The sequence below is a fragment of the Cynara cardunculus genome (assembly GCF_001531365.2).
Source record: "Cynara cardunculus var. scolymus isolate 2C chromosome LG 1, CcrdV1, whole genome shotgun sequence".
NCBI lineage: Eukaryota > Viridiplantae > Streptophyta > Magnoliopsida > Asterales > Asteraceae > Cynara > Cynara cardunculus.
In genome coordinates this window covers 14548516-14575424 of record NC_037528.1, presented here as the reverse complement: position 1 = coordinate 14575424, position 26909 = coordinate 14548516, and the positions used below count along the sequence as shown (strand labels likewise).

General features: G+C 33.8%; 3 protein-coding genes across 5 annotated transcripts; all 3 read right to left on the bottom strand.

Annotated features, from left to right (window-relative positions):
- Positions 1-844: 844 nt before the first annotated feature.
- Positions 845-7220, bottom strand: LOC112507859 (U-box domain-containing protein 4-like). 3 transcript variants are annotated; one of them, XM_025112705.1, is made up of 6 exons: positions 7125-7220; positions 6442-6577; positions 4853-5133; positions 3625-3738; positions 1341-3266; positions 845-1178 (listed from the first exon to the last, which is right to left on the bottom strand). In XM_025112705.1, exons 3-6 carry the CDS (start codon positions 5126-5128, stop codon positions 1119-1121), a joined length of 2376 nt encoding a protein of 791 aa, XP_024968473.1. In that variant the 5' UTR covers positions 5129-5133; positions 6442-6577; positions 7125-7220; the 3' UTR covers positions 845-1118. The 3 variants fall into 3 exon arrangements, with proteins under 3 accessions (XP_024968473.1, XP_024968402.1, XP_024968548.1); XM_025112634.1 differs by having other exon boundaries at positions 6442-7220; XM_025112780.1 differs by lacking the exons at positions 6442-6577; positions 7125-7220 and having other exon boundaries at positions 3625-3786; positions 4853-4928.
- A 1550-nt stretch (positions 7221-8770) lies between these two features.
- LOC112515325 lies at positions 8771-14317 on the bottom strand. Its single transcript, XM_025122115.1, has 16 exons — positions 14001-14317; positions 13662-13782; positions 13049-13476; positions 12785-12941; positions 12413-12495; positions 12227-12323; positions 12040-12112; positions 11589-11867; positions 11439-11443; positions 10916-11207; positions 10672-10784; positions 10395-10456; positions 9892-10081; positions 9706-9807; positions 9365-9462; positions 8771-9165 (listed from the first exon to the last, which is right to left on the bottom strand). Exons 1-16 carry the CDS (start codon positions 14315-14317, stop codon positions 9003-9005), a joined length of 2580 nt encoding a protein of 859 aa, XP_024977883.1. The 3' UTR covers positions 8771-9002.
- Positions 14318-18064: 3747 nt separating this feature from the next.
- Positions 18065-21252, bottom strand: LOC112516715 (metal transporter Nramp3-like). Its single transcript, XM_025123922.1, has 4 exons — positions 20601-21252; positions 19626-19762; positions 18888-19540; positions 18065-18536 (listed from the first exon to the last, which is right to left on the bottom strand). Exons 1-4 carry the CDS (start codon positions 21122-21124, stop codon positions 18327-18329), a joined length of 1524 nt encoding a protein of 507 aa, XP_024979690.1. The 5' UTR covers positions 21125-21252; the 3' UTR covers positions 18065-18326.
- Positions 21253-26909: the final 5657 nt, after the last annotated feature.

The window sequence follows — 26909 nt, the reverse complement described above, 5'->3', positions numbered from 1 at the left end:
AAAAACATGTCCAAAATCTGCAAAATCTCTATTTTTTCATTTTAAAGAATCTATTGGAGATGTTCAATGGGACTGCTTACTAAATCTTATGTTAAGCTTTATTTCAGTTAAGTTGTCTATTTGGATAAAGATATGTTATTTTTTCCTGAATCAACAGCCTAAATGATATAAATGACTATTTTACTCTTCAACACTAATTAGATACACTTTTTAATAAATTGTTTCTTATTTTTTAAGCTAAATTATACTTCTTGATGACAAAAACTACTTGAAAATCAAAGTATAGTACAGAAAACAAAGACATGATAACAAATGGGTTTTGTATCAACTCACATTCGATAAAATTTATATAGTAAACTACGTTTTCTATACTTTTATTTTTGAAATTACAGTTTTCCTCCACGTGCAATTTATTATTGTTTTTATCATTAAATCTAACATCTTCAATGGTCTACCGTTTGGTATACGAGACGAAAACATAAAATGAATTATAAACCATATGAGTTGTAATTGTCGACGAATTATAAATTACAAGAATAAAAAAATCATTAATTTTAAAAAAATAAATAAACATAAATGCATTATAAATTATATAGATGGAAACATGAATAAAAATAACAATGAATTATTCTTTAACTTAAACATGGAAAATAATAAATGAGCCCATATTCCTCATGTTTATTTATTTTCAAATATCGAAATTCAATATATTTATTTCTGAATTGAAACATGGAAAATAAATAATAATGAATGCGACAACCTACTTTCCCCATGTGGAGAACTTCTTTTTGTACGTTTAAATAAAATAAATATGAAAAAAGAGTAACTTGTAATATTGAGTAAATTAGCAATGATAAATCGAATTAATATTAATTCTTAAAAAAATCAATGTCACATTTTGATATGTTTTTATGAAATTAGTAGTTTATTTGCAGCTAAACAAACTAAAATTATGAATCTAAATGATCAAATGAGGTGGTCTACATACATATGATGAAGTGAGAAACAAGAAGAATCTATGAAAAAACTCCAGAAATCATGTTTTCCATTGCCGACCTTAAATAATCATATGCATTTGTATACAGAACTTACCCGAAAATGGCATCGAATTCCGTTCCTTAGCCCCTCCCGCCGTTGCCGTGACGCTGGTTTCTAAAGTAGCTGATCAGTGATTGAGCCTGCAACACGACAAAAAGGATCCGAGTTTATGTCAATACAACTTGTATCAACCGCCCCATAATCCAAAAAAGCAGAGTGCAAGTTATTAGTAGCCTACAACTTTGAGCTTATAAAGAGTTCACAAATCTAAATTTTCTATCCATGTGGAACGGAAGGAATACCTTCTCCTTGGCTCTTGGGGTACCAGATTGTGATAGAGCCACCAATGGTGGAACTGCTCCTTCTTGGAGCACTATATTGCAAAATCTACTGCTATTAGTACAGAGCTGTAGAAGTGCTGCTGCAGCATTCTCTTTCCCTCTGGCTGAACCCAATTCAACCACTTCAACCAGCATCGGTATGCCGCCCTCCTGACCAATCGCGGCTCTTCCCTCCGGGATCGTAGAAAGATTCGACAGAACTGCCACTGCCTTATCAACCATCCCACCTGCAGGGTCCATCAACTCCACAAGGTACTTAACAGCGCCAGCCTGCACAATTCGGGACTTGTTTTCGTGAAATATTGACAGGTTGAATAAAGCCGTGGCTGCATCCTTCTTCCCCCTTGGAGCTCCATTCCCTAATAGATCAACCAGCGGTCCAATTGCTCCAGACCGCCCGATTCTTATCTTGTTATCTTCGATAACGGAGAGACTAAAAAGGGTTGCAGCGGAATTCTCTTTGGCCTCTGAGCTTCCGGTCTCGAGGACGTGAATCAGAGGTTCTATTGCATCCGCATTAGCAATAGCGGTTTTGTTGGTATCGTTTATCGATAAGTTCAGAAGTGCAGTCACTGCATTTGCTTGGACTTTTTGGTCAGCTGAACGGAGCAGGCTTATTAATAAGGTGATGGCACCACAGTTGGCTATGACAACTCGATTATCGTTATTATGGCGCGCAAGTAATCTGAGTTCACCGGTAGCATCCTTTACTGCATCAAGTGAAGTGCTACTTAAATCCTCAACCAACTTTTTGACTTGGGTTTCAACTCCACTGAGATCGGGTCTCGTTTCAGTAGCTGAAGAAGAAACTACTCTTGGTCCAAATCTTTCAGATGGTCTGCGCCATATTTGATTTCGTGATCTATGTCCGAGTCGAGGTGAATATTCATGCTCCCTTTGTGGAGGAATGGCGGTAGTAATGGCGGGCTGAGGCTCTGCCGCCACCTCCCCTGAAGCATCACCGTTGTTTGCTGCTGCTGAATCTGGCGAAGATTCCTCATTTGCATCATGAGTGATCTCTTGAGAAAAGTGTCTACTGATAGGTGAGCCGGAAGTTGAAGTACTCCTCTTATGGCCCTCCAGTGACCCTTCACCCACTCCACCACTGGCTGAAGGTCCACCTGAATCCAAACTTCTCTCCTCAGATTCAGCCAAATTGTCATTCTTATTGTTCAACTCATGCCTATTTCCAGTTATGGAATCCTCTGAAGATGAATGGACATGATGCACCATAGAAGCTTCTTCCTGATTGGTCGCACTAGACACAATTAAGTTCTTCGGTGAACCCACAGTCCATGTCGATCTGGGCGAACTGGGTTTGTTCAAGCTCGTGATCTTTGCAAGGTCTGGCAGCTTAACGTTGTTGGATTCACACCAATTTGCAATCAGTGCCTTTACTGTGTAATTAGGAATAAGATTAGTGTGACCGAGCGTTTGCATTGTCTTAGGGCAAACGGTAAGCCCAAGATCAATCCAATTATGGATATATGCCCGCTCATATGTTTGTCCAGAAGCTACAATTACAGGGTCGGTCATCAGTTCAAGTGATAGCGGGCAACAGAAGTCTGGAGGTATTGGTACAGGGCTGCAGCTCTGTGATTGTTTCATCTCCACAAAGCAATCATGCATGTGGGTAACAAGAGCAATCATTTCTTCGATATATTCTACATCCACAATCTTTTCTGCTTGTTCGGCATTCTCTTTCAAGTTTTCAAGGGCAACGGCCTCTATTAGAAGTTCTTGATTTGACCTTAAGCTAAGCAGATCGGCAATTTTGGACCTGGTATCTGAGCTAGGTTCGGAGCCCTCCACCTGATACCTTATAGCTTCGGAGACAATAGCTGATGAATTTTCAAACCTCATATGCTTAATTTTCTGGATGCAATGCTGCAATTAATTATGCTATATGTAAGAAATATGAAGACATGCAGGGAAAACATATATATATATATACATACCTCAAGAGGGGCAAGTTCAAATGAGAACCGTAAAAATTTTGACAACACAAGAACCAACTATTCATGTTTTATTCATGATAAAATTGCAGGTTCTCATTTGAACTTTCCCCTACGCCAAGAAGATCTAATGAAATCAATGGCTGATATTAAGTTCCAAACCAAAAGTTCACAGTTCCATGACATAACTTTCATTTAAGTTTTGCTATTTCATGAAACTAAAAAGTAGTATTATAATTCATTTATAATGATATCAATACAGAAGTTTTATGTACAAGTTTTGAAGGTACCTCAACTGATGATGAACTCTGTTCAACAGGAAGTCCTTCACAAGATTGCAGCAGCTCAAAGAGTTCTAGGCCGTGGGTCTTAACTTTTGCAAACAATGATTCGACTTTCAAAACCTTTAGAATACAAAATCGAGCTAGTAAGACCTAATGAGTCAATAATCTCTGCACGAAAAACATTATCTGAGAATCGCACATACAAACCAACACAAAAACCTATCATAGGCAAAAAACGAAAGCAACAATATCATAAAGACAGCAGAAAATACCAATAACACTAGGAGTAGACAAAAAAATCCTACTAAACAAATCTTCTCTAAGCTTGAGGCCATTTTTGCAACCATAAACTAACTTATAAGCTACCTTGTTTTTTGGGATTATTGAAAAAAACCTCGTTTTGTTAGGCAAAAGCTATCTTTTTGAAACGCTATTTCAAGTAGCATTTCAATAAGCTCCAAAGTTTTTTGCTGCTTTCTTTTCCAATTATGTCTTATATTTTTCCAATTAATTTTGCAACATGTCTATTTAGGTCATTTATATTGTCATCTAGCTTATCAACTAGTTTCTACCAAACATGACTAGTTTATAAGCTAGCTTCTCAGTTAACAGCTAACTTATAGTGAACAACTAGCTTTTCAACTAACAATTTGCTTATCAACTAGTTTGCGCTAAACTAAATATACCCGAGCTTTAGCGTCCCCCAATCTCTTGCATAAATCCTACAATTTCTCCACCTACAATCAGAAGTTCAGCACTTCAACCAACAGCTGGAAGGGTGGAATTACGTCACCCCAAAGGGCAAAGGCTATGGAATAATGTTATGAGAGAAATTTTCTCTAGATACTAGCAACTATAAACTAAGAGTCTTACACGCTGTTTTTAACTTAGATAATAACCAGAGTCAACATTATTAAACAGTTCCCTGCTAATTGTAACCGTCGCCATCTCCAATGAGAAAGAATAAACCTACTAAATTCTAGCAGCCCAAATTGACGATTTGTTACTATAACATAAATCGTTTTGCTTAGTCATGGCATACCTAATTATCTTAGGCCGCAAGTCATTCAATAATTCCCAAAACTTTGATATGAATAAAACAAATTGATATACAGGAAGATGAGAAATCAAGAATATGTTTGTATGTGAGCGATTGCATGTGTTTGTATTTGAGCGATCGTTAGTTGCATTCAAGAATATTAAAAGCATGAAAGTGTTGGTTGTTAAAACATACAAAGTAAAGTTTACTCATCAATGGATGACAATCTTCAAAAAGCTCCCTGAGCTCATCGACAGACTGGCTTATGCCTGCAGATTTCTTTTGTAGTGATTCATCTGAAGCCACTGCAGCATCAATAATAGATTCAAGTACTGGCTTAATTAACTTCAGCACTTCTTCAATCTTGATGTAGTACTTTTCAACAATTTCACAGCATTCATTATCACGGCATGACATGTGAAGAAAACTAGAAATGTTTTTGAGAAGCACTTTCAATGGCGATATCTCCATTGCACCTGTGTAAATAAGTATTTATCATAACGATTATAAATGTTCATGGAAAATTGACACAAAGCTATCTTTTTCACCAAAGAGAAACAAAACCATCCCATGTAAAAGGGCAGATAACCAGATCTTACAACAAAGTATGCAATTATAAATTGTCAGTGCAAGTCCATTAGAAAGCCACTACATACTTCAATGTGGGTATCATTTGAAAGTTAGTTAAAAAAGAATCGAACTTTTGATTGATCCACGTACTTAGGAGCCTATGGATGAAGACATGGTTTCTCTGGATCCCATGGAATTTCATTCTAGAGTTTGCTGAGTATGCATCAATGGTTTCCAGGAAAATAGTATTTCAATGACAAATTAATATGGGACACTATAGGACGCAAACTAATTTGTTTTTGGGCATTCAATCAATGAAGTTTAAGTGCTATTAACATAATGTGATCACTAACTAATCCATATGTTGATTGTTGAATGATAAAAAGATTTTAAGCTCACCGTCATTGTATAGTTTATGATGCATCCAACATAAATACCTTTATTAAATTTCTAACATAGCATATCATTTATGTTATTAAATAGATAATTTTACAAGCATTAATCGCCCATCTTCAGAACATCTCTTTCAATTTGGGAAAGAAGTGAAGTTCTGTTGAGCACGAATGACACAAGAATTGACAAAGGAGAGTTAGAGAAGAAAGAAGCCATCATATTGACATAAGGATTGTCATCATGATACACCATATCATATCACTTGATATATGCCTCCATATCACATTACTTGATCTATGCCTTAATATCTCCTGATTTGATTCTTGTAGTTACTTTTGTGATCAGCTATAATATTTGTTTTCGTTTCTTTGTATGCATAAATACATGTTAACAATGTTGTAATAGACAAGTTCTGTTCCATCAGTTTGTATACATATATGGCTATGACATGAGCCTGCATCTTCGAATAACCATCTCAAAACCAATTGGTTGCAAGTGGATACCCTAGAATCATATATATTTCTTGTGGAAATTATATATTCCTCATACTTAGTGTCTCAACATCTGTAGCACCATGTTTTATTAAATATCATCACATGTAACAGTAAACATGAAGTTGCCAACCAACATCTATGCATAAGTTCCATTGCTGAAAAGAGCTAAACAGCACACATAAAATGAGAGAACCCATCATGGTTAATGACCAATTTGGAGATGACAGCCTCAGGAATACTTCACATGAACCTATGTTGATATTTATATCAAATGTGAAGGGCAGAAAACTATGAACCACAAAGAAAGTAAATGCAAACACCACTGACCTATCTCTGCAAACTTATGATTTGTAATTTGATAGGATCTTGTTCACATTGGTGATCCCTAGAGAAGCCAAACTCCACTGATGAAAATCTCCTGGAACTCCTTATGCAATGCATAAACACCTTAAGTAGAACATAACTGAAACAACAAGTGAGATGTGTTTGAAGAGGAATAGAGAAACAATGTGAAGGAGTTTGATTATACCTTGCACACTCTGGTCTAAAAATATCAAAAGCCAGTAATATCAGTGATGGTGAATGAAACTTCCTAACATCATGATATGCTAATAAGGTATGTACATCTAGTGATTCAACACATTTCAGCACACACAAAAAAACCCTTCAGTTATACTATTACATTATACACATCAAATCCTCATAGGAATAATAGGCAATCAAAAGGTAAACAGGCAGAATTCATTTATACGTACTTTGAATAAACCAAATTCGACTTGTTCTTATGATCGATCTCAAGGAACAAAAATGAAGCTAATATATAAGATACGAAGTAGTAATGCTTGAATTCAAACATAAGATCAAGGAAAGATTCAATAGCAGATTTTTAGTTGACCAAAATTCAATTGAAAACGCGTCAAGTAGAAGAATTGAATTAGTCCAACGTCGATCAAAAGGACTAAAAATATGGAACCCTAGAAACAAGAGATGAGTTCAACATTAGAGGTGACCTGAAGAAGTACGTAGGGAGCAGGGGTCGACTTGTGCTTGAAACTTGAATTTGACACAAAATTTGAATTTGGTTTCTCACACAAACAGGAGATGAATCTTGGATTATGATTTTGTTTACTGTCGTCATCATTCGACTACTGTTTTTCTACCATTTTCAGATATTCCTATTATTTTTCTAACACATGGTTAACCTTTCCCATCTCATCGCTCTTCCAATTTCCCTTTTGACAAGGTCAAGCCAGGTTTGAGATTGCTTATTTAAAATAACTTATTTTTTTTTTATAAAAGTATTTATTAACTTATTATAAATTAGAAGACTTTAAATTGACACCATTATAAGTTGTTTATCCAAGCACTTAAAAGTGTTTATTATCGATGTCACACCGAAATAAGTCAATAAGTTGTTTTTATAAACAATCTCAAACAATTTGATTTCTAAATAGAGAATATAAATTTATATTTAAATAAAAATAAAAAATTATAATTTTATGTAAATAAAATGATAAGGACTCTTTACCAGATGAAAATGGCCAGGACGAAAATATACAATGTCAAGGACCGAGAGTCTTATTCGATGAGTAACGATGAGGACTTTTATTCAATAAACGTTTATCGTTGCATATGACGTTTTTTTGATGACTATAATCTTATCTGATAAAATTAACGAGAGTGTAGACTTTTATTGATTAAATGTTTGTGTAAACGGTTTCTAAATATTTTATTTTAAAAACACAAGCTTTCCGAACATTTAACATACACTTTTACATTCTATAACAAGGAAATAAATAATGCAAATGTTTAAAGTTCCTTTGATTAGAACATTTTGAAATCAAAGCTCTGAATTCTTTTCATAAGCATGAAGTTTACTCCGCAATAAATGTTAGGCAATGAGATGCGTACAAACTAGTCTAAACATACACAGTTAACAAAAGAAAAGTCCACTCAAAATACCTAAATGGAACATGCTTTCATGGTTTTCTCTTTCTTTTGCAAGGATTTCTAAATGAAACCCTAACTTGTAAGATAATATATATTTGATCACCTTCTGCCCACCTTCTTTGCCGTGTGGAGTTTGACCACACGTTTGGTTGGTAGGAATTGAAATGAAATCTTTTAAAAGAATTGGAATTTCCATATTTGTTTGGAGGTGGATGGGGATGGTAGTTGTGATGACGACAATAGTAGCATGGTGGTTAGGTGGCAGGTGCGAAAGTGAAAGTGGTGGGGATAGGTGTAGGTGGTGGCTGTGATGACGAATGGCATTGTTGTGGTGGCGGAGTGGGTATGGTTGGTTAAATTGGATACAAACGTTATTTTTGTCTTTTTAAAACCAAATTATAAGATCCGTTATATGTAACAAACGATGAAATTCAAGTCATTCACTTTTACTAAGGAATGATGAAATCTTTAATATAAGGAATTCAATGGAATTCAAAAGATTCCTACATTTTCAATATGTAAACGAAACAAAGGAATTGATCATTCCAATCCCTTGAAATCCTTTAAATTCCGCGAACCAAACAACCCCTAATTGTAACTGGTAAATTTATACTTGGAATTAATATCCTCTCTTTTTGCAAGTAATAATAAATGTAACGGTTTAACATACAATGATACAAGTATAACATCATTATAGCATCAAGAGGAGATAAGCCAAAACAAGTAAATGGGAATTCTTGTTTTATAGTGACAAAGAAAAAAGGGTGTAAATTTGGCCATCAACTAAAGGCCAAGCTTTTAATTTATCGTGGAAAGCTACAACATTTCTTATATAAGTTTGCCTTTGCAAACCCGTTTTATGATTGATCCAATTCATTGGTTTTGAGTATGTGCAGCCCAAACTTCAAGTTCTTGTTGGCAGTTGTAGTTTGTTTGTTTCAAAGTGGTTCAAGTTCTGCCTCAGCCAAACCTGAATCAACGGGCCTGTACGGAATATTACCAAGTTGTCTCCAACGCCACCATGCCACAACGGCCCCCAATCCCAAAAATGATGCCACCATCAGGACTATCACCACAACTGAGTACTTCTCCCACCATGTTCTGCACTTCATTTTTATTTTCTTATCAAACCAAACTAAACTAACCATTTTCGCCTTTTTTTTTCTTATTTGTTGGTCCAGACTTTCGACCATTTCTTCTTAATATATACTGAAGGAGTCTTTTAAAGAGTCCGTTTATGGGGTCTTAACATATATTGAGAAGAAATGGTCCAAGTTTAGACTAGTAGACAAGAATATACCTATTTGGTTCGGAGTCAGTAAACCAATTGGATATATGATATTTCCCAAAGCTTTTTGGAAGGTGTATGTCACCTTCCGCTATCCGAGTAATAATAGCCTGACACCAAACATAACAAATAATAATAAGTCGGTAGTATGGTGGATAAAGACAAGGAGATGACAAAATCAACTAGGGTTCGGATCTTGCCATCTACATATGCATTTGTGGCCACTGGAGATTTACCTCAGGGCTATGGGGGAAGCTTACAGTCGCAACTTACCATGGGATTAGTCTAGACGAAGCTGATGATCACCCATTTTCCAAAAAAAGGACAAAAGGAGGAAGGCAGTATTAACTCACAGATGCAGTGGCTTTAGACATATATTCATCAGGTTTTGGTGGAACAATGGACCATATTGTAAGAGAAATATTTCCCTTGGATGTGAAATCTAATAGCTCAACCTGTACAAACCATAATTTATAGGTGAAAATTTAGCAACATGGACATGAAAGGGATGCAATCATAGTCTGAAAATGAATAAATACCTGTGAAGTGTTAACTTGCAAACCCTTGGCAATTAATCGAACAAGCTCCACGATGCGGGGTTCCAAAGTAGAGTGGTTAACATTCAGTGACATATAAAATATTATGCTTCCAACTTTTGATTCTTCTTCTGGAAGACAAACAAAATAAGAACAAAATGTGATGTTTGATGCAGGAAGAAACATAAGAAGCCTTTATCGATTTTTTGTTTATCAAATACTGCATTGTTTCTATAACGCGAGTATATTACTTGTCATGGTATCTAAAGAACAAAAATTAATCTTGGGAACTGCAAATCATATAAAACTCTTGGAGAACATCTAAAAGAACACCGAAACATGCTCTAAGGGACTTTTTTAGACCATACAATGAAAGTCGAATCAACATATTCAATAAAAAAAAAAACTCGGGTGGTTGTTCCATGTACACCTACTCAAGAACGCCATTAAGGAAAGTGTTGTTGACATCCAACTAATTTAGCGGCCATTGATTAATGACAACCAACGTTATACAAATGAAAGCAGATGACATTGGAGAGAAGGTCCCATCGTAGTCAACCCCATAGACCTAAGAATATCCCTTTGCAACTTAATGGGCTTTCAGCCAGTGCAATAAACCATCACCCCACTTTCTATTTTCCATGAGAAAGTTGTGTCGATTCCCAAAATCCCCATATGAACTTCAATTAACAGGGGAGATGTCATCCCTGTCTCAAACAAAATTAAATTCTGTTATATATGACTGTTGCGAATGTTGCAGCTATAGTTTGTAACAATGCTTACAACAGTATCAAATATGTCACTACGATCACAAACAACCAAAACATGTTTATCTAGTTCAATGACCACAAGTACATCCACAAACCCACCCAGATATGACCAATCTACTATATCACCTAATCACCAAGGTAACAAGATAATTAACTTATACTGATAAACTCCCTCTACTAAGTTGTCTAAAGAATCCCATTATCCTCTATTCAGACCTCCTGTATGTCCAGGGCTGATGACTTTCTCCCAAAGTTACTTACACCGACTCTCCCTAAACTTGTTTGAACTGCTTGCATGAACTGTTGCAACAACATAATATGGCAGTAGTTCACTCTAATTAATATCTCAATGTAGTAGTTGTTTGTTATGGTGGCAGTTGTGACTTGGTTAGGCGACTGGCTGCTTGTTCCGACGGTGGTAACTAGGTTTCCAGCACAACTTGGCGATGGCAGTTGGGAATCAGACAAAGCCTGCTGGGGTTTCGACAAAGGCTGTTGGGGTTTCGACAAAGGCTGTTGGGGTTCTGGAAACGGCTTCAGACAAGACTCCTAAAACCATGGAATTCATAAGGTGATATTTTTCTTATTAATCTAGTAAGGAACCCTACACTAATTACCATCATATATACAACTAAAGCAAACTAAAGAAAACATACTACTTATACTAAGAAAGTGAAACCCCAATTATTTACTCTACCTAACAGATGAGAAAGATAGTTCAGTGAATATTTGGTTATGAAAGGTTGGTAAATGTAGGAAAAACTTAAATTACTATATTGCCTTTCCTACATGGGACATATGACAAAAAAATGCATTTTATGCAACAGTAACCAATCAAACCAATAGCATCAAACAATTTAACCTATATGCATGGCGTAACAGCGAAAATTAAGATAAATTATAAAGCTTGAAGCTAGCAGCTTATTGTACCTGGAGTGATATTATCTGGTGTCCCCATTGGAGACGAAGGAGGAGATGTATCTTCATTTGAATGTGATCCTTCTGATGGGGAAGGAGACGAAGAAGGAGAGGAAGAAGGAGAAGAAGAAGAAGGAGACGGAAAAGGAGACTTAGAAGGAGACGAAGAAGGAGATGTATCTTCACCAGAAGCATGAAGTCTTGCCCATAAATCAGAACAATTAGTTTTCCAAAATCCTATCTTGTCATGTTCACGATCATACATAACAAAAATATTGCGAGCAATGATGCCTGTAATGAGCACAAAAATTACAAGTATAAATTTACACTCGAAACATTTTCGTGGTACGAGAAAGGGTAAGAAACTTGAGCAGCAAAAGGTAAACAAGTGAGTAACAGTGATACTAGACAGTATCGAGAAGTAATGATGACAGCAACAACCGATGGGGTGAAGTTGATATACCTCCTAAAAGAGTTGTTGGATCCTTCATGTTCTCAAAAATCCCCAGGCAATATGCACCACGCACCTTTGAGTGCTTTACAAATAAGAAACAAATGAGAAGGGAAAAGAGACTGGAATTAAGTTCTAGATATATACCATAACTGGTTTTAAAGACAAACTATATAATTTGAAGAAAAATGGTGCTTACCCTAAACAAATAGTTCTCAGGGGATAATGATAGCTTTTGTCCTTTCCCAAAAACCATTTCAACCGACGGGAAGGATTTCCAAAGTTCTGAAACATCGCTGAGATAACATACACTCAACATTAGTTCCTACTTGATTATATAATCAACTTATGTGACTACTACATGTTTATAGTTCACAAACAATACTTTGAAGCACCAGAGAAGCAAATGTCAAGATAATTTGTATCAGGACCATCGATCCGTTTGAGAGATTTGAGTTCTTTCATGAGCTGCGAGCAAGATTAGAAAATCAATAAATATACGAATGAAATGGCAAGAAGATGGAAAAAGACTATTGTCCAAGTCAAGTTTTATGCAAGTAAATTACAAGTGTTCATCTTAACACAATATAGAAAGCAAATTAATTAGAATTCATTTGTAATATAAGACCAACTTTTACTTGAATATTGTTAATGAAACAGCAATGGACAAACAATAACTTTGATCAACCTTTACCTTTTTAAAAACAATGAATTAGAGCAAATAGAAACCTAAATGTTTAAGAGAAATGAATCTTACAGCATGCTTAAATGCAAGATAAGCTTCTTCAGGTAGGTACGCATATGTTGTTCCACTATCTAGGACTGTTCCATGCTTTCCATCAAAAACACTCGGACTTATAGGTAACTTCTTCCCGGCAACATGCAACTCCTTCAGCTCAACATTGTAATATGGGCTGTTGCCACCCCGAGACTAGAGTAAATGTGTGAGATGTATCAAATGTATTTTGTTAGAAAAGACATGAAGTTTTGTATCCATGAGAAGGATAGATACAAAACATACCTGCGTACAGGGTCTGAGTAGGCATAGATCGTCCCTGAGGGGGGAGAAACACCACCAAGAACCATGGCACCACCACCAACATCCATCCCACCATAGCACAACGAAAATGAATTGCTTATTACACCTTTATCAACAAGTTGATCAACTAAACTAAGATCACCACCACCCAAACCCATTATCCCATCGGCATGTTGACTGTAAAGATCGCCCGTTTCGATATTTTCACAACCAAAAGTGGCACGCTGAGGTGAAAGTTCACTTTGGTTACCAAAAGATATGATATCCTCACCAACTACACCACTGCTAGAACTCATTTCAGCATATTGCCTTTCATACACACAATGCTTCTTGTGCTCGTCACACATGCAATCACTATTACATTTCAATGCTTTGTACGTGCTGGACTTCTTCGGATCAAACTTTGGGTCCTGGTTAGATCAACAATCTTTAATCAACTGCTAATGAAGAAGCTCTTAAGGGGAAACTTGAAACGAGCTAGGGTTTTAAGAAAAACTGTATGCGATTATATAACTTCTGTGAACTTTTTAGCTTTCAAGTTTCATCCAGATGAAGGATTAACTAATGAACATCGAAAAAATGTATGAAAAAGTACCTGATGATCGCCACATTTTTCACAGTTAGAACATGGAACATAAGTAACAGTACTCCCTGTGTCAACTATAAGAGCAAACTTCTGGGGTGGAGATCCAATCCACAACCTAGTCGTGTAATACCTAATAATCATCAATTCAATCAATCAAATATCTACATGGTACAATCTATTACTTCTGAAACTAAAATGTGACAAGAATTGACTACAATTTCTATTCAATGTGATCCCAAGTGAATTCGAATATTTCTACTCAATGATCGTTAGTTCTCCAAGTATAATTCACATATCCATATCATTATCATGTGTGTGCGTGAAATCAATCGAGAAATAAATAGATACCCATTGACGAGGAGATCATCATGGAGAGCCATCCGCGCGTTTGGACGACGAGTATCGGATTTCTGGAGGTGACGTCGAGACCTTCCGTCACCGAAGAACGAGGAGACCCGGGAGGAGTTAGGAGGAGAAGGGAAAAGAGGTAGAAACATTGTGTGACGATTGCTACCTGCATGTGGAGGACGGAGAATAATAGTGCTTGAATCATCGACAATCGCATAAACAAACAAGGACGACCACAAATTATTAAACAACACAAAAATCGACATGATCACGGTGATGGTAGTAAACGACCCCGGTACCCAGGTGAAGCGTGCCATAATTGGGCAATCACCGATTTATTGCGTTGAAGGGAATGTATGAAGATCAAGAAAGACAATGAAATTGAATCCTATCTCTTAAGAAAGTATTAGTGGTAGAGCGAGGGATGAAAGAGGTGTGCCAAGTTTTCCTTTCTGGTAAGAGCTCCGATCAAATCACCGGCGACGATGAGCAGCGTTTATTGGCAGAGAGAAAAGCTTGTTGATGGTCATTCGAATTTACCGACAACGACGTTTACCGGATCTGGAAGGTAAAGAGATCCCCGAAAGCCTTGCGTTATGCTGGTCACTTTCTAACTTCAATCTTTTTTAACGTATAGAGAGATTATTTTTATTTAGAGTAAATTACATATTTGGTCCCTATGGTTATATGAAAATTATAGATTGGATCTTCTAAACGAAATAATTACATACATAGTCACTATGGTTTCATTTTTGTTATGGATGAGGTCCCTTCTTTAAATACCGTTAGACATCTATCTGTTAAATTCCTTATGTACTTGTCAAGTGAAGGTCACTTACCAAAATTGACTAGCTTATTCTCTCATGAACCATCTGATCTCTAGTTGTTTTAACCATAGTCGCTCTAAAACCTGCTTGTTGATGATGAGAGAGACGATGAAATCGACATCAATGTTAGACATAACCATTAAATTCATCATCTGGGTTCGAAAATTGTAATCCCGACTCTCTCTCTTTAAACTCGGTGAAATATTTATCCAAACCACGACGAACCCTAAATCTCTTTCCTTCGATTTTCTTGATGAACCTGGGACTTCCTTTGCACAAGGAATTGAATTCAATGTCAGAAAGGTGCGAATGTCGGAGAGTGGAGTAAGCTCGTGTAGCATACAGTGGCTACTGCTGCCTACATCAGATCCAATTTATGTGGTTAAGAAATTAGGAATTATACGATCTGGCAATCTCTAGACTAGATTTAACACAGATTGATTACCAATTGCAATAAGCGTTTCCATTAAATTAGATCTCGGAAATCCATTCACCGAAAAGAGACATTAATCTTTGGATATGTTTTTAGATATGGGTTTTATGGAGATCTAGGCTTTTAGTTTGATGGATGGGTTTCTTTCAGATATTGTGGTCGACGTTGTTGTGGCCGGAGTTAAGGGAGGGGCAGATAAAGGGAGCGCGTCGGAGAAGGGTTGGGAATGGTCGATAACTCACCGGTTTAGGCGGATGAGGGAGAAACGTACAATATTATATATTTTCTATTTATCTAAATGTAAATGACCAAAAACACCCTGACTTAACGGAACTAAGTTAACGGAGTTAGAGACAGGAACTCAATTCATAACAAAATTGAAACCATAGTGACCATATTTGTAATTATTTTATTTGAGGTCCCCAATTCAAATTTTCATACAACCACATGGACGAAATTTGTAATTTACTCTTTTATTTATATTTATATCTAAAAAACTATCTGAACTAAAACGACCATGTTTTATTGTTATTTATAGAAGATAATTATATTTTTGTCCATCGTCTATGGCTATTTTCTGGTTTTCGTCTCTACAATTTGTAAAGTAACTTTTTGGTCCATTTTTTGTGTTTTTCTGGTTTTCGTCTCTACAATTTGTAAAGTAACTTTTTTGGTCCATTTTTTGTGTTTCACAACCCAAACTAGTCTCTTCCATTAACATTGTTAGAGAAGGTTCCGTCAAATGCATCATGACCCCTCATGTGAAGGGCAAATATGTCATTTTACCCTTTTTGTTACAATATATTATACATATAGAGGGGGGGGGGGGTAGGATCTTTTGTTAGCCAACAATATGTAGTTAAATTTGTGAATTTATTGGACCAATAAAATTTATTCTTTAGTAGAGATTATTTCAAATGTTTGATTTAATCATGAATGACAAATAGATAATTTTTATATGTAAGTTACTTTTATGACATTTAATGAGATGTTACAGTTTTTATATGTAAGTTACTTATACAATAATTAGTGAGATGTTAAAATTGTTTTTTTGTAAGTTCAGTTAATGGTATTTAATGAGATTTTACTAATTATTATTTCCATGTTTTCATGGATTATAATCATATCATCACATTTCAAGATTTAGAATAATTATGTTAATTTTAACGTGAATTAATAGTTAATCAAAGTGAACATATTGCAGGTTTATATGTGAAATGTTCCAAAAACATACTGAACTTATTCACCATATTAATTTGAATTGCATTAATACATGATGTTCATAGCCATAAGGTCTTCATAAGAATGTGATTATAACCATAAGGAATTCATAAGATTGTGTTCATAACCATATGGTGTTCAATAAGATTATTCGTAGATGTTTATATGTTATGATCTTTTTCCACAAATACCCATGTTCAATAATGTTCATCAATGTTTGTTTATGTTCAGTTTTTCTTTTATTATAAATATGTCATGATTAATTTAATTCATAGATTTCAAGAATGAAGGATAAAAATTGGTTCACATAATTAAACAATCACGGATTAACAAAAGAACTAACTCAAATACATACATATATAGAGGTGAGTTATTATGCAACCCTTTACATTTGTACTACCAATACACTCGATCTCAACCGTGCATTAAATTTAATGAATATATAATTTCATAAAAGTTTTCATTGTTTCATAATATAAAATATTGATCATAATTAATGAACTCTAGTCATCTTCCATAAATATTTAAATCATAATAAATGAACTTTCGTCATTTTCATAAATATCTAAATTGATTGGATATCCAGGTGAAGTACCAGGAGGTCTCAGGTTCAAATCAAATGAGGAAAAAAAAATCCTCTTGTGTCAATGGAGGTTCAAATACGGTGACTCTGGACTATCTGCAAAACAGATAGTCGTCCTAGAATTTGTCGGCTAGCATAACTGGTTGGATATCCAGGTTAATAAAAAAAATGGTGAAGTAGAGTTGCCAAATTGGGCCCAGTTCGGGTCAGTTATATCCTGATTGTCCGAGACCAGTTATAAATTTTATAGAATTTCAAAGCCTGATTCATGACGATATATAGGATCGATTTTTTTATTTATATTTTCAAGTTCTTTTTTTCAACTAAAATTGTTATGTAAAGTGTATTGTAATATTAAATTTCAAAATCGTAATTAAAAAAAAAACATTAATAAAATTGTGTTAAAAAGATTTAAAAGTAAATTAAAAAAAGTAGCCCAAACCAAGGTCCAGATTTGGGGCCAGCCCAATGAGACTGGATTAGTTACTGGGCCTAGGAATTTTGGTCGAAACCGGCCTTCTGATTTTAAAGGGGTCAAGGACCGATTTGGGACTGATCCGTCTGGCTCGGGACCTATTTCAGTACTCGGTAGTGAGGTCTAACGATCTCGTTTGGAATCACACCTACACGGTCATATGTGTTTTATGGTTGCTTATATCGAGCTTACTAAACATCTCGTACCGATTTGAAACACAAGTAGCATTCATACATGGCATGGACATACCAAAACATATAAAAACTCAACTCACGAAACCGTCTCGAATTCAAAGCAAAACCTTGCACATAATGCCTGATTTTAAGTTCTCGATTCGACTATTTGAGCGATTTCTTGAACACAAAAACCTCATTTGTAGTTATTTTTCACCGATTCTTATTACATAAAAACGCTACTAATGCACAACATCATGGCATGTTAAAACATTAATTAATTAGTCATCATGTACCAAACAAAGCCAGTATATTTCATACACAGCAACTCTAGAAAATATAAGATATACGCAGAATTTTCTTCTACTCCAAACAGTAAAGAGGTCGTTTCCATATTCAGTTGCTTAATCTTTCCAAAGAGAGGTCTTACATACTGCTACATCAGTGCAACGTGATCAGCCTTCAATAAGAGGTCATAAACACTAACATCTACGACGTTGCTACAACATAACGATGTCATTTTTCTGACGGATTTCGGCTGCTAGGATTACGATTGTGTTAATAATATAGCCTGAAAAGCATAAATTATATACATATACCAGCGTGTAAAAGCTCTACATTACTTGGCTTCTTGGCTTCAAGAAACCAAATGTAGATACGGTAACGCTTCGCCAAATAAGGTACACCACGAATGCGACGTATGCAGCAGTGAAGACGATGACAATAGAAGTAAAGACCGGCCCGCTTACTTCTTCAGCAAAAAATTGTTGCAATAGATACCCGTTTATCGCCATCACAAGCACAGCCACAAACCACGAGATTGTCTGCAAAGTTATATTCAAATCAAACATGAAATATCGATCATGTTGATCTGGTATGCAAGACAAGACAGGACAAGACAAATAAAAACTTGTTGTCCCATGTTTGTTGTGATATTGACTGGGAAAGGACTGGGCCTAAGTTAGACAAAAATGCATTTTTTTCGTCCCAACAAAATAGGTGGAACAAAGACTGCTAAATTATTAAACTACTCATATCAAATTAAAACCCTAAAACCTTGCACGATTATTTCAACGATCCAGTCCAGTCCAGTCAACTACTGATGCGTACCAAACACACCCCAAAAGATGAAAAAATAAACAATTTTGTTGATAATTTTGAGCGAAAGATGATACCTTTAGAACAGGACCGATCTTGAAAACGCCCATGAGATCGTCTTTGGCCACCAGACACAGAAGAGGAATAAGCGCAAACGGGATCTGAACAGACTGGAGGATATTCAGCCATTCATTTAGCGAGTCCAACGTCTCCTCAGAACTATCGAAAATTAGAGCAACCATCAACGTCGGAACTATAGCACAGCTACGTGTTATTAATGCCCTTGCCCATTTCTTCAATCTCAAATCAAGAAAACCACCCATAATAAACTGGCCGGCATACGTTCCCGTGATCGTACTACTTTGTCCAGCCGCTAACAACCCGACAGCCCAAATATACAGAATCGGCACAAACCCTCCACCGAACTTCTCTTGAAGAAACTGACCAGCGTTCCCAAGACCAATAGTATTGGCTATTTCAGTACCAAAGAACGCCTTTGCAAATACAGTCGTTACAAAGAGGTTAATAATGAACGAAATAGCAAGTGCTATGGCAGATTCTATCGAGTAGTACTTCAGAGCTTCTCGGACCCGACCGGTTTTTCGTGGGTCGATTTCTCTCGATTGTACAAGTGCAGAATGTAAGAACACATTATGCGGCATTATAATGCAGCCAACGACTCCCACTGCTTGCTGGATTGTTTTTGAATTAAGTTTTGGAACCACAATACCTTACAAAGAGGAAGAAAATGTTAGCGATTTTTAGTCGAAATAAAACTAGAAGCTGAATTGTTAAAGAGAGGTATCGTTTCTCACCAACAAGAAGCTCCTTGCCATCGGGCTTAGTTTCACCAAACATCCAAGCAAATGAGACTGCCATTACTGCAATTAGCACCCCGAAAAGTGCCTCTAGCTTCCTCACACCATAGTTTTCGAGAAATAAGAAGATGAAACTGCATTTAAGATTAGAAGAAAACAAAGTAATCAATAAAATTGTCGAAATCAGATTGCTGTTCTTTTCTGAAAGATCCGAAAAACCGAACCCAAAATCAAATCTAGGAAAAGCCCATTTTTTTACAGAACCCAATTCATGACAGATGGTATAATCATCATTTTTTTTCTTTAGGGTTCAATATCAGATGAATCAAAAGGGAATTAAACTATTCACTTGATATCAAAAGCAAAAAAACAGATGAAACATGACGATTAAAGAACAGATACATACATAGAGAATTTGACAAACTATTCAGAAACATCACATGAATCACAGAATCAAGTCATGTTGTTAAAGATCCAATTATCAAGAACACCAAGAACCCTAATCAAATCATGAAAACAAACAATTCTTAAAACCTAATTTTTGACAGACTGCAATCTTGATTTTAAGGGTTTACTATCAAATGATCTATAGATTAAACTAATTAACTCAAGAGTCAAGATGCTCCAATCACAAATAGATACACACGTATACAAACAAATCACAAACAGACAAACAGACAAAATTTGACAAACTACAAAAAGCCATCAGATGAATCAGATTTAAGAAGCCATCATCACCCATTAAAATATAATGGATCCAATTTTGAGGAACACCCAGAATCCAAGTCAAATTTTAAAAAGACGTTTTCTTCCACCCCCTTTTTTGATAAGACAGTGAAAATCTTCGATTTTTAGGGCTCGATATCAAACGATCAGTGAATTACACCATTCTAAGATGATCAAAATGGAAAATTCAATGCAGTTAAACTTCAATTAACTGATATCTAAAAATGAGAACAGATTGTAATTTACCAATCGAAGGCAGTGATAAGGACACCAGCCCAAAGGGGCAAAAACCCAATTGTCAAAATCTTGAGAGCAATCGCACTCCCAATAACTTCTTGAATATCGGCTCCGATAAGTGCGAGCTCAGTCATGATCCACAGTAACTTCCCCGCCCAATTCGGGTATTCTTCCCTGCACAGCTCAGCCAAATGCCTCCCGGTGACTACACCAAGCCGAGCCGATAAAAGTTGAACGAGCAAGCCAATAGCCGTAGCCCACAAAAGCAACCATAAGAGTGAATAACCCGCGATCGCACCCGCCTGAAGATCACCCTCTAAGTTACCCGGATCCAAGAACGCTATACTCATCAATAATCCGGGTCCAGTGAACACCCATAACTTCCGCCATGAGAACGGCGGCGTTTTGTCGCCGTACTCGTCGAATTGGTGTTGGTCGTCGTCTACTCCTACTACATGTACTTTTTCGTTGGGTTCGTAGGCGGTTTCTCTATCGTCGGAAGTCAGTAACGGTTGATGCTGATCGGAAGGCATATCCGTTAATGGGTGATTTGATCCCCTTTTCGTCTGAGAGAGGTGGCCGGAGTGAGGTGGTGGGGGTTGGTGAGAGGAATAAGTTGGAAAAGATTGTCGATGCTTTCTACGTTTTGAGGGTTTACTAAAGAAACTTGTCCCAAAAGACGAAAGGTAGCATGAACGAACATATGCAGCAAATCAAATCCTTCATTTAAAAAGTAGTTTCTAAACTGAGTTTAATATCGAATTTTTTATTTTAATATTATTATGTCTTGTTTTTTCAACTTTATCATATTAAAAATAAAAATGTGTCTTTTTTTTATTATAAATTATATCATTATATTTTTTTTTTTAAATTATATTATTATATGATATATATTACAAAAGAATATTTTTATCACTTACACTTTGTACCATTATATTTATTTATTTAAATTATATTATTATATGATATATATTACAAAAGAATATTTTTATCACTTACACTTTGTACCATTATATTTATTTAATTTTTGAGTGCATCCCTTACTTTTTCATTTTTCGTTTTATGTAACATCCCCATACTTCACATTTGCATAAAATACATATTTCATTACATAGAAACATAGATTACATTAGAAAGGTCCCACTAATACATGGATTGTTATATGTACAAAATCTACATATAAAATTTTCAAAACAAATCCTGTACTACTACATGTAACACAACATGTATCTTCAAAAGCAGGAAACAGATTAGGAAAATAATCACATTTTCCCTTTCCCTTTTATATCCCCGAACCCAGCTATTCCTGCATTGCATAATTTACAACAGAAAATGAGGGTTAGACCATACAGGTCTAGTGAGTAAATCCCNTATTTCTGGATTTAATAATATTATAAAATAGCATAAATACGTACAAGTTTGTACTATCTATATTTATAGTATGTTAATAAACATATACAAAGGTTATTGTAGAAAAAAAAAAATCAGGTATATGAATCTATATTATGCATTGTTACTTACATCTGTTCTAAATTCATATTCAATTATATTGTACAAATATACAACTAGCGTCAAAATGGACAAAAAAATATGATTGACATTTTAAGTTCTCAGTTTTAAGTTGAAAAGCACATTACGACATTGTGCAAACACCTTACTAGTACATCTATATACATAGAAATATATATTAAATTTGGGATTTCATCAAATTGCATAAAAAAGCCTACATCGTCATATCACATGGTCTGATTTTTTCATGATACAATTTACGGTTTGCATTTTTTTATGAAAATGCTTAAAGCACCTATCTTGAATAGACGGTGTTGATGGACGCGGTGTTAAACAAGTGGAACTTTGACGTATAGTTGTAGGCGAACATGAAGGTTAATGTCCTTAATCTCTAGAGGTTTAACAATTAACATACCTTAAACTGCAGAATTAACATAAGTTGACATGAAAATATTCGATTAAAGAACTCTGGACATATATGAATGTAAGTTTACATACCTGACCTTAACATGTATTAACATTTAAGTTATAACATATATTAACATGTACAGTTAACGTGATTTAACATTAAAAGTAATGTACCTTAATTATGCTAAACTCTCATATAAAATAGTGAAAAAGAGAAAGAGAATGGAGAAATCTTCAAATTTAGAAGAAAAGACAAAAAAAAATTATAACATACATATTGGAGATACTCTTATAATGAACGGCAAACCCAATATGGTGCATACAGTGGCACGTGGCACGGTTTTTGTTCATCCATTGTAGCGTAAAAAAATTAGGTCATGAAAGGTGCCATCATTTTATCGTGTTGGGTGTGACATTTTTTAAAACTACAATAATAACACAAATTTTCTCTTGACATGGTTGGTTTGCATGGTTGTTTTCCCCTTCTAGCAATGAGTTCAAATATCATTTTCTTAATTTTTAGTTTTTGATTTTAAGTTTATTATTACTTTTATTTTTTTTGGAATAAAAAACTCGTGAAATTTTTTGAGATAAAAGAATTAAACACATAACTTCATATACATAAAACAAGAAACTAACCAACAAGTCTAAGATGATTTTATATAAAAAATATATTAATAAATTTTTATAATAAAATGATACGAACACTTAAAAACTTACATGTCCGTCTCTACATAGAACTATTGTATTGATATAATTTAAAAAATGTAAATTGTAACTAAAAGTGGGTTGATAAAATATAAGTAGATGAATCTGTAAATTGTAACTACAATATAATTGAAAAAATGAATCTGTAATACTCATTATTCAAAAGCCTTTTAAATAGAGATAAAATATAAGTAGATAACTACGATAGATATTAGTCATCATTATATCTTTTAGACGATGTCACACTTATCCTATAACATATCTATCTTTTTTTAGTCTTTTATTTCTATTTAATTTAATGTTATTAGAGATATATTAATAATTAATTAAAGGAAAAAGAAAAAGCATCATTAGAAGAGTTTGAAAGAAGAAGCAAGCTCCATATAATTCAATGGTCTGAATGTGAGATGCAAAGCTTATCTCATCCAGTCACGACAAACTTGAAACAACACGCTACGTATTTTTTTATTTTAATTTTAATTTTTTTAGATCTTCATTTTTTTCATTTTATTAAGAATTCATCGTCTCCATAAATTTGTTTCTTCTTAGATGTTTTATGCAAAATTATCAATTTTCTAAGTTTAGGAATTACTATAAAAAGGGGGTTGGAGTTGGACTTAACGAGAACGAAGTTAATTTACGAGAATGTATTTTGATGTTTACATTGCATGTGATTAAGAAGGGTCAACCAAAGGCGGGTAACACGTCCACTTGGCTCGACGACCACATGTAATTTTCACTAAAAAAAATCATAAGTGATATAGACGTTCTAGCGTTTCCCATAAGTTGACCACGATCTTGTTTGATCTTCTCTCTAACTCTCTTTCCATATATATATATATATATATATATATATATATATAAAGAGAGAGAGAGAGAGTATCTAATACAAACCTTTCAATTACTACTAAGCAATCTCTACTGTTTCATATAATCTATTGAATATTTCGTTTCATAAATATTTTGATTATATTCTTGTCTAAAGTGTTTAATCATAATGAATGATTTCTGATCATTTTTCATAAATATCCAGATTATACTTTATCTGTTCCAAAATAAATGTCCACAATTGAAATGACACACAGTTTTAGGCATATATAATTATTACACTTTTTATTAACCAAATGACATGTTTATAATTTCTCTCTTTTTCACTATCTTAAATATTCAAGCATTAATTAAGGGTAAATTTGAGAATTTGGTTCTTTATTTTTGAAAATGAATATTTATTTTAAGACAAATATAATTACAAATATGAATAATTATTTTGAGACTAAGAAAATAATAAATATATTATCATCATTTCCTTAAATGTCTTATTTATTTGGTAAGGGTCGTTTACCCAATTGCTTACCCTGTAAGTGTTTACCGATAAGAGTCAACACTATGATTTGTTTTGATGCGCAAGATTTTAGTACATCAAAACATATCGAATGCAACAATTTACTGGGTAAGCGCTTACCTTGGTTAGAGCCATCATCATCACTTACCGGGTAAGACTCTACATCATTCCTATCGCTCTTACCCGGTAAGATTTTTGGCCATTCTCATGTTCATCCAATAAGAAAATTTATCCGATAAGCATTTATCAAGTATGTATTTAGTAAATGGCTCCTAATTAAGTATGATTGATATGAATTTGTATAACTTCCTATAAAATGTAAAACTATAACATATTTAAAAAATCATAAAATAAGAAATAAAATATGCATCCATATCCATATGATATGAAAAAAGGATGTGATTTGTTTGTGCATCCTATGTTGGCACATGAAGCGAGACATTACTTTTTCTTATTTAATATTCCATTGACTTTTACACATTTTAATATCGATTTTTAATATAAAACAATAAAATAACATCTCTAAGCAAATTTTTTTATTTTTTTATTTGATAATTTTGGGTGTTATTCATATTTGGATAAAGAAAAACTCTTCCCAGTTCTCTCTCATATTTTCTTAATTTTAGAGATGGTTTTGAAAAATCTGTTAAAATAAAATACTGACTCAAAATTTTCATTTCTCCATTTTAAAAAAGCTATTGAAGATGTATTAACAATTATTTAAATAAAATAGATATTGGGTACTAATAAGAATTGAAATACCAACAAGAAAGCAACACCTTTCCCTTTCCCAAATTTATAAATAAAATCACATCTCAATCATGTCTCACAAATAAAATTAAAACACATCGGATTTTCATTTGTATCTTAAGTTTATTTAATTCATATTCACTTCCTCTTTCTGATTATATGTATTCAAATAACCGATGGATGTAAATGATACATAAAAATTTAGGACATTTAATTTTTATCTTGAATTTATATGTTCAAGGACGGATAGTTTGGTTGATTTTAAAAATTATAAGGGGTTCAAATATAGTTCAACCAAAATATGAAACCTAAACTAATTTTAATTTTAATTCTAAGTTTCTTTTGTTTTGTTTTGTTAACGTCAAATCTTTAGAATTTCAAACAAGTTTTTTTTTATTAATCTGGATATCTAATTCGCTATGCGAGTTGATTAATTCCAGGACGACCATTTGCTTTGCAGATAGTCTGGAGTCACCGCATAACAAAACTTTATATAGTTAAGAAGACGTTCAAATATTTTAGAGTAGATTAGAAGGATACTCAATTTTAATGTTTCATTTTATTCTTTATCTCTATCAATATAATACGGTTTTATGTGGTTTTGAAAAAACGATAACGTTTTTATTTTTGATAAAATATGAATTTGAAAAAATTATATCGATATTAGCATCAAATTAATTATTTAAAAATTCTTATTTTTTGTGTAATTTTATTAATTCGATTTTTAATATATTTTAATTTAGGCTTAATAATGAAGCAATTTTTTTTTTTTTTTGGTTTAATAATATAGTTTTATATAAAGATTATAGTTAAATATTATGTTACAACTCAATTATTCCAATTATATTTTAGATTTTTATATATTTAAAATAAGATATTTATCATGTATTTGATTATATTTATTTACAGTTAGTTACACGAATTTAAACATAAAGCTTTAATAAGTTATACTTATGCACAATCTACTTGTAGTTTTGAATTTTAAGTAATATGCATCAATAAACAATATTTTATGCATAAAAAATTGTTTTTAAGAGTTTTTTTAAAATGTTTTATAATATAGACAGCCACTTTGAAATTTTGGATATTGTCATTACAACAAAATTATGTGAGTGTCCTTAATGCTTCTATTTGCTTTTACAGGCCTAACCGGTGTCAAATTCATCTGTTAACTTAATAGTTTTATCATGATTTTCCCTTTTATAATGTTTTTAGTATATTGCTTATAAACCTAATATACAAGTGATTACATTTAAGAAGAAACTAAATCCTAAAACACTTGTATATAGCTTATAAACATATTTTTTAAAAGTTTGATGGTTTATTTATTTAAAAAAATGTTTAGAAACTTAATTATTTAAAATGTGAAAATTTAATGGGTTTTTCAATCAAAAACAGTAGTTTAGGGACTTAGTCATTCAAAATGAGAAAGCTTAATGATTTTTCAATTTAAAAAAAAGTTTAAGGACTTAATCATTCAAAATGAATAGTTCGTTGGGATTTTTCGAACTTTCCCCTAAATAAAAACACCTATTTATCAAATTATTTAACAAATAATGACAACATATTTTTTGTGTTGCACATATAACTTTGTGCAGCGA